Source organism: Alosa alosa, chromosome 16, assembly GCF_017589495.1.
Source record: "Alosa alosa isolate M-15738 ecotype Scorff River chromosome 16, AALO_Geno_1.1, whole genome shotgun sequence".
In the NCBI taxonomy this organism is placed as follows: domain Eukaryota; kingdom Metazoa; phylum Chordata; class Actinopteri; order Clupeiformes; family Clupeidae; genus Alosa; species Alosa alosa.
Window position 1 is genome coordinate 10,213,513 of NC_063204.1, and position 4,863 is coordinate 10,218,375.

General features: G+C 49.3%; 1 protein-coding gene across 1 annotated transcript in view; it reads right to left on the reverse strand.

The window, feature by feature from the left end:
* Nucleotides 1–2,173: 2,173 nt before the first annotated feature.
* zeb1b (zinc finger E-box binding homeobox 1b) overlaps nucleotides 2,174–4,863 on the reverse strand; it is a 57,308-nt gene continuing 54,618 nt past the window's right edge. Inside the window, exons 9-10 of the mRNA XM_048266989.1 lie at nucleotides 4,604–4,863; nucleotides 2,174–2,355 (exon numbers count right to left, since the gene is read on the reverse strand). The exon at nucleotides 4,604–4,863 is cut by the window's right edge and continues 7 nt beyond it. Coding sequence (XP_048122946.1) covers nucleotides 2,174–2,355; nucleotides 4,604–4,863 — 442 coding nt within the window. The remainder of the gene's footprint in view (nucleotides 2,356–4,603) is intronic.

A 4,863-nucleotide genomic window follows, 5' to 3' on the forward strand; every position in this document is an offset into this window, starting at 1 on the left:
TCTCACATGTGATATGAACCCCTAGCTCAGCCAATCAGGTCCTCTGTGACTGATCTGACATGTGATTGGAACCCTTAGCTCAGCCAATCAGGTCCTTTGTGTCTAACATGTGATTGGAACCCTTAGCTCAGCCATTCCGGTCCTCTGTGACTGATCTCACATGTGATATGAACCCCTAGCTCAGCCAATCAGGTCCTCTGTGACTGATCTGACATGTGATTGGAACCCCTAGCTCAGCCAATCAGGTCTTATGTGACTGATCTGACGTGTGATTGGAACCCCTAGCCCAGCCAATCACATCCTCTGTGACTGACCAGGTCCTCTGTGACTGATCTGACATGTGATAGGAACCCCTAGCTCAGCCTATCAGGTCCTCTGTGACTGATCTGACATGTGATAGGGACCCCTAGGTCAGCCAATCAGGTCCTGATCTGTCATGTGATGCCAATCAGGTCCTCTGTGACTGATCTGACATGTGATGGGAACATCTATCTAAGCCAATCAGGTCCTGATCTAACATGTGATTGGAACCCCTAGCCCAATCAAAAGCTGATCAGTGCTGGAGCTAGGTGACTGGAGCGACATCACACAGCCAATATTACACACAGGGCCAGGGTCTACAACAGGTAGCCAGAAACATTTGTCACATCTAATGAGGCACTGACAGTGCCCTGACTGAACTGGTCTGGATGGGTATCTGCATACCAACAGCAATCCCCACAGCCTCTCAGTGACACATTACTGTTGCACTGTTGGGCTTCATCATGCTGATGTAACGTCACACTGCTGAACAAATGACAAGAGTTAGGCTATGTACATATAGGTGTGTGTGTGTGTATGTGAGCATGAATGATTGTTATTGTGCGCATTGAAAATGACCATATGAGAACAGGGGTGTGAGTGTGTGTGTGTGTGTGTCTGTGTGTGGTGTGGCAGCGTTTTCACATATTACAAACAACTGGACACAAATTACACTGAAGAAAGTTGCCGACACCCAGTGAGGAATACTGTTGACGTCCTTTTATTGTGAGATGGGGAGTCATAAAAAATGAGAGGAGGACTATGTCTATAAAAATAAGGATTAAAGGAAGGACATACAGTATAAAAACCGATGCAGGCAGCGCCACCTAGGGCACGTAGGTGGCATAACACACAGAAACAAAGTTGGCACAAACTCAAAGGTTAAAAAATAAGAGTTAATGTGGTTTTGGCTTCAATAAGGGTGTTGGCGGCGGGAGGGGAGGGCAGCACTTTTCAGGTTGGACTCCTGCATCAGGACTCATGCGGGTTCCACAAAGAACGAGGGATCAGTAGCTTACAAAGGAGAGAGAGAGAAGGGGGAAAGGGGGATGAGGTGAACGAGTGACCTGACGGGGAAAGAGTCCGACTGACGGCATTGCATGGGTGGAGGAGTCTGGCTTGGCTTTTTAAAAACGTGTCATCAATCGTCTTTAAAACAACACTGAAAATGGGTTTTCCTTCAGATTTTTTTTTTTTGCTTTTAAAACACTTCTTCAAAATACCAGTTTTTTTATTTTTATTTCTCAGGCTCTGTTTTTTTCATTTAGCTTTGAAATTATTCTTCATACTAAAATATATTATTGTATTAATACAAACTACAGTCATGTACACTACACTGTGCAATAAATAACGGTAAAAGAAAATATAAAAATTAGACACATAAATATAAAAGTTATCCTAAAACTAAACAGACAAAAAAGTATACTGTATGGTGAGGGGATAAGGGGTAATACTGCTATCACAGAAAATAATACATCACACGCACACACACACACAGTCAATTGCGCAATGCAACAGGAGCACAGAAAGACTCTCTCTCTCTCTCTCTCTCTCGCTCACACACACACACACACACACACACAGACACACACTCTCACTCACACACACATGAGGCCTTCCACAGGCATAAACACAAAGGCAAACATGAGACATGAGAATACTGAGTTAATACTGAAGGGGTAATATGGCCAGACACCCAGGCCTAATGAGTAATCCTCCACAGAGCAGCCAGACGTGGCCCAGAGCCGGGCCAGACGTGGGCCGGATTCAGCCCCAGTGCCGGCTGCTCTGCGGGGGGTCTGCAGGGAGAGGGCTGCTCTGTGTCTGCTGATTTTAGTCTAGTCACCTGAAGACAAGAGGAACATGCGGTTAGCTAGAAACACAAGCGCTCGGCCGACAGGCAGGCGGACACTTCACTCCAGCGGCGCCACGTGCACGTGTGTGAGGGGTCGGCGGCGGAGAAACGTGACATGATTCGATTTCTCTCAGGATAGTCCTCCTCCCCAACTGTCATGGCGGACACGTCTGGAGTGGGTGTGGGCTCCTGAGCTGAGGCTAAGGGGGTTATTAGTGGTTAAGGTTCTGGAAAAGAACAACAACAACAAAAAGAATTCTGCTACAAAATACACCAGCGCTATCAACGGGAAACCCCTCCCACCCAATGTCAACATGCTGCCTGGTAACAGCTTCATGGAAACGTGACATCACTGTTCAATGGCACTTCCCGCATGCGTGTTTTGCATAAGGAGGCTTGAGTGTGTGTGTGTGTGCGTGAGTTTGTGTGTGTGTGTGTGTGTGCGCGTGTTTGTGTGCGTATGTGAGTTTCTGTGTGTGTGTGTGTGTATGCAGGTGTAACACAGAACTCCTCTCATCTCCTCCTTTAAAAAAAGACACCATGAAGTTCTTTTCAAATCACATGTCCATCCACGACATCACTTCCCCCTTTTGAGTGACATCACAGCATCTCTGAGAGTTCATTGGATCATGAGAAGCTACGCTCCGCATCTCCTCATGACCTCACAGGGCTTGTTTGCTCGTGTTCATTTTGTCTCTACTTGTTTGCTTGTTCGTTTGTTTTTGTTTTTTGTTTGTTTGTTTTTTTTGTTAAGGCTCACAGTCAAAAGCAGGCAGGCAGGTATCTGGGCTTTCTCCACAAGGGGGCGCCCTAACACTGAGGGGCAAATGCAGCGGTGGTCCCACAGGTAAACAGGTAAACAGGTGAGTGGTAGTGCACAGGTAAATAATTCCTTCAGTCGCCCGGAGAATTCTCAGCTTCTTTTTTGTTCATTGGTAATAAAAACACTGTAAGATAAAAAAAAAAAAAAAAAAATAACAAAAAGAGAGGGAAAAAAAAATCTCGTTTGCAAAATAAAACAGTAACACAAAAGAAAAACGGGCATAAGTAACACTGATAAAAGAAGACCCTTTGAGTTTTTGTTTTTCTGAAACAAACAAACAATAAAAGTCATTGCTAGCTAAAAGGAGTGGCATCTCTTTAGTTCAATGCAGGATTGGCGGATTCGCTTGTTTGTATTTTTCTGTCTTGTTCTTTAACACTGAAGGTCTCAAGTGGAAAAACGTGTCAGGAGTTTGTCTCTTTTTTTTTCAGGCACACTGGGAGATATACACAGTAGTGAACTCAAATGCAGCACGGAGAGACCAAGCACACACACACGCGACACGCACGCCGCTTGATTTTTTCGCCAAGGCTTTTTGTCTCTTGATTCCGTTTTTTTTTCTTTGTTCATCTGTCCATCCGCGTGCGAGAGGACGAGTCTACAGTCTTTTTTGTGGGACAGGCGGGGGAAAGAGGGATGCCTCGCTTTTAATCAGCCTCGGGCGCCTCCTCCCTCCTGGTAACTCCAGCTGGCTTCCTGTAGTGACGCCGTCAACATCCCCCTTTCCCTCTTCCCTCTATCTATATCCCCTCTCCACCCGCCTGTTCCGCTTTCTTCTTTTCTCTGTCTCCTCCTTTTTTTCTTTCTCTGTCTCCCTCTTTCTTTCTTTTTTCTGCCCCCTCTCTCCACCTTTCTCTTTCTCTGTCTCCCCTTGCTCTTCCTGGCTCTCTGATTCCACCCCTCCGTTCACTTTCTCCTCCACTTCATCTACCTTTCCCTCTTTCTCTCCCTCTCTCTCCTCAACCACCTCCTCACCCTCTTCTTTCACCCCTGTCCTCTCTTCCTCCTCCTCCTCCTCTCTCTGCTCTGTCGCTCCTGACTCCTCTGTGTCCATCGCTCCCCTTCTGTCAGCTCTCTTCCTTCCTCCTTTTGTTCTTCTTATCCTCTTCCCTTCCACCCCCTCTTCTATTTCTTTTCTCCTGTCTCCACCTCTCCCTCCTGCTGTCCCACCACCACCTCCTCCCTTTTCCCTCCATTGCCCCCTCCTTCTTCCTCCTCTTGCCCCCCCTCCTCCTCTCCCTTTCTTGCCCCCCTCCTCCTCTCTTTTCCTCCTCTTGCCCCTCCCTCCTCTCCCCTTCTCTTGCCCCCCTCCTCCCTCTTTCCTCCTCTTGCCCTCCTCCTTTTCCTCCTTCTTGTTCTCTCCCTCCCTCTCCCTTCTCTCATCCCCCCCTCCTCTTTTCCTCTCTCTCCTCCTCCATCACCACCACCTTCATCATCTCTCCATCCTCCACCTCCTCGTCCATCCCCTCCTCCTCCTCCCTCCCTCCTTCTTGCCCCCTCCTCCTCCCTCGCCTCCGGCCGCACCACCTGATCTCGCCCGCTCCACCACGCCCCCGGACGCCATCTTCCTCCTCGCCGCTTTTCTCGCCTGCCCCGCTATCCGAGTCGCGCGAGCGGGCGCATACCGGTGCCTCGGTGACCGGGTTGCTGGGGCCGACCCGCCTCGCTGGCGCGGGCGCCGGGCGACGCCCCGGCGTCCGGGCGTTGCTCCCGCGCGGCCCTTTTGCGGCAGTAGGAGAAGCGGGACCATGCTGCAGTAGGCTGGCGGGAGAAGCGCTTTGCCGACGGTCGCGAGACTGGTAGGCCGCCCGAGTGCAGGCGCGTGTGCTCGATCAGGTGGTGCTTGTGTTTGAACGCCTTGCTGCAGATGCCACACTCGTGCGGA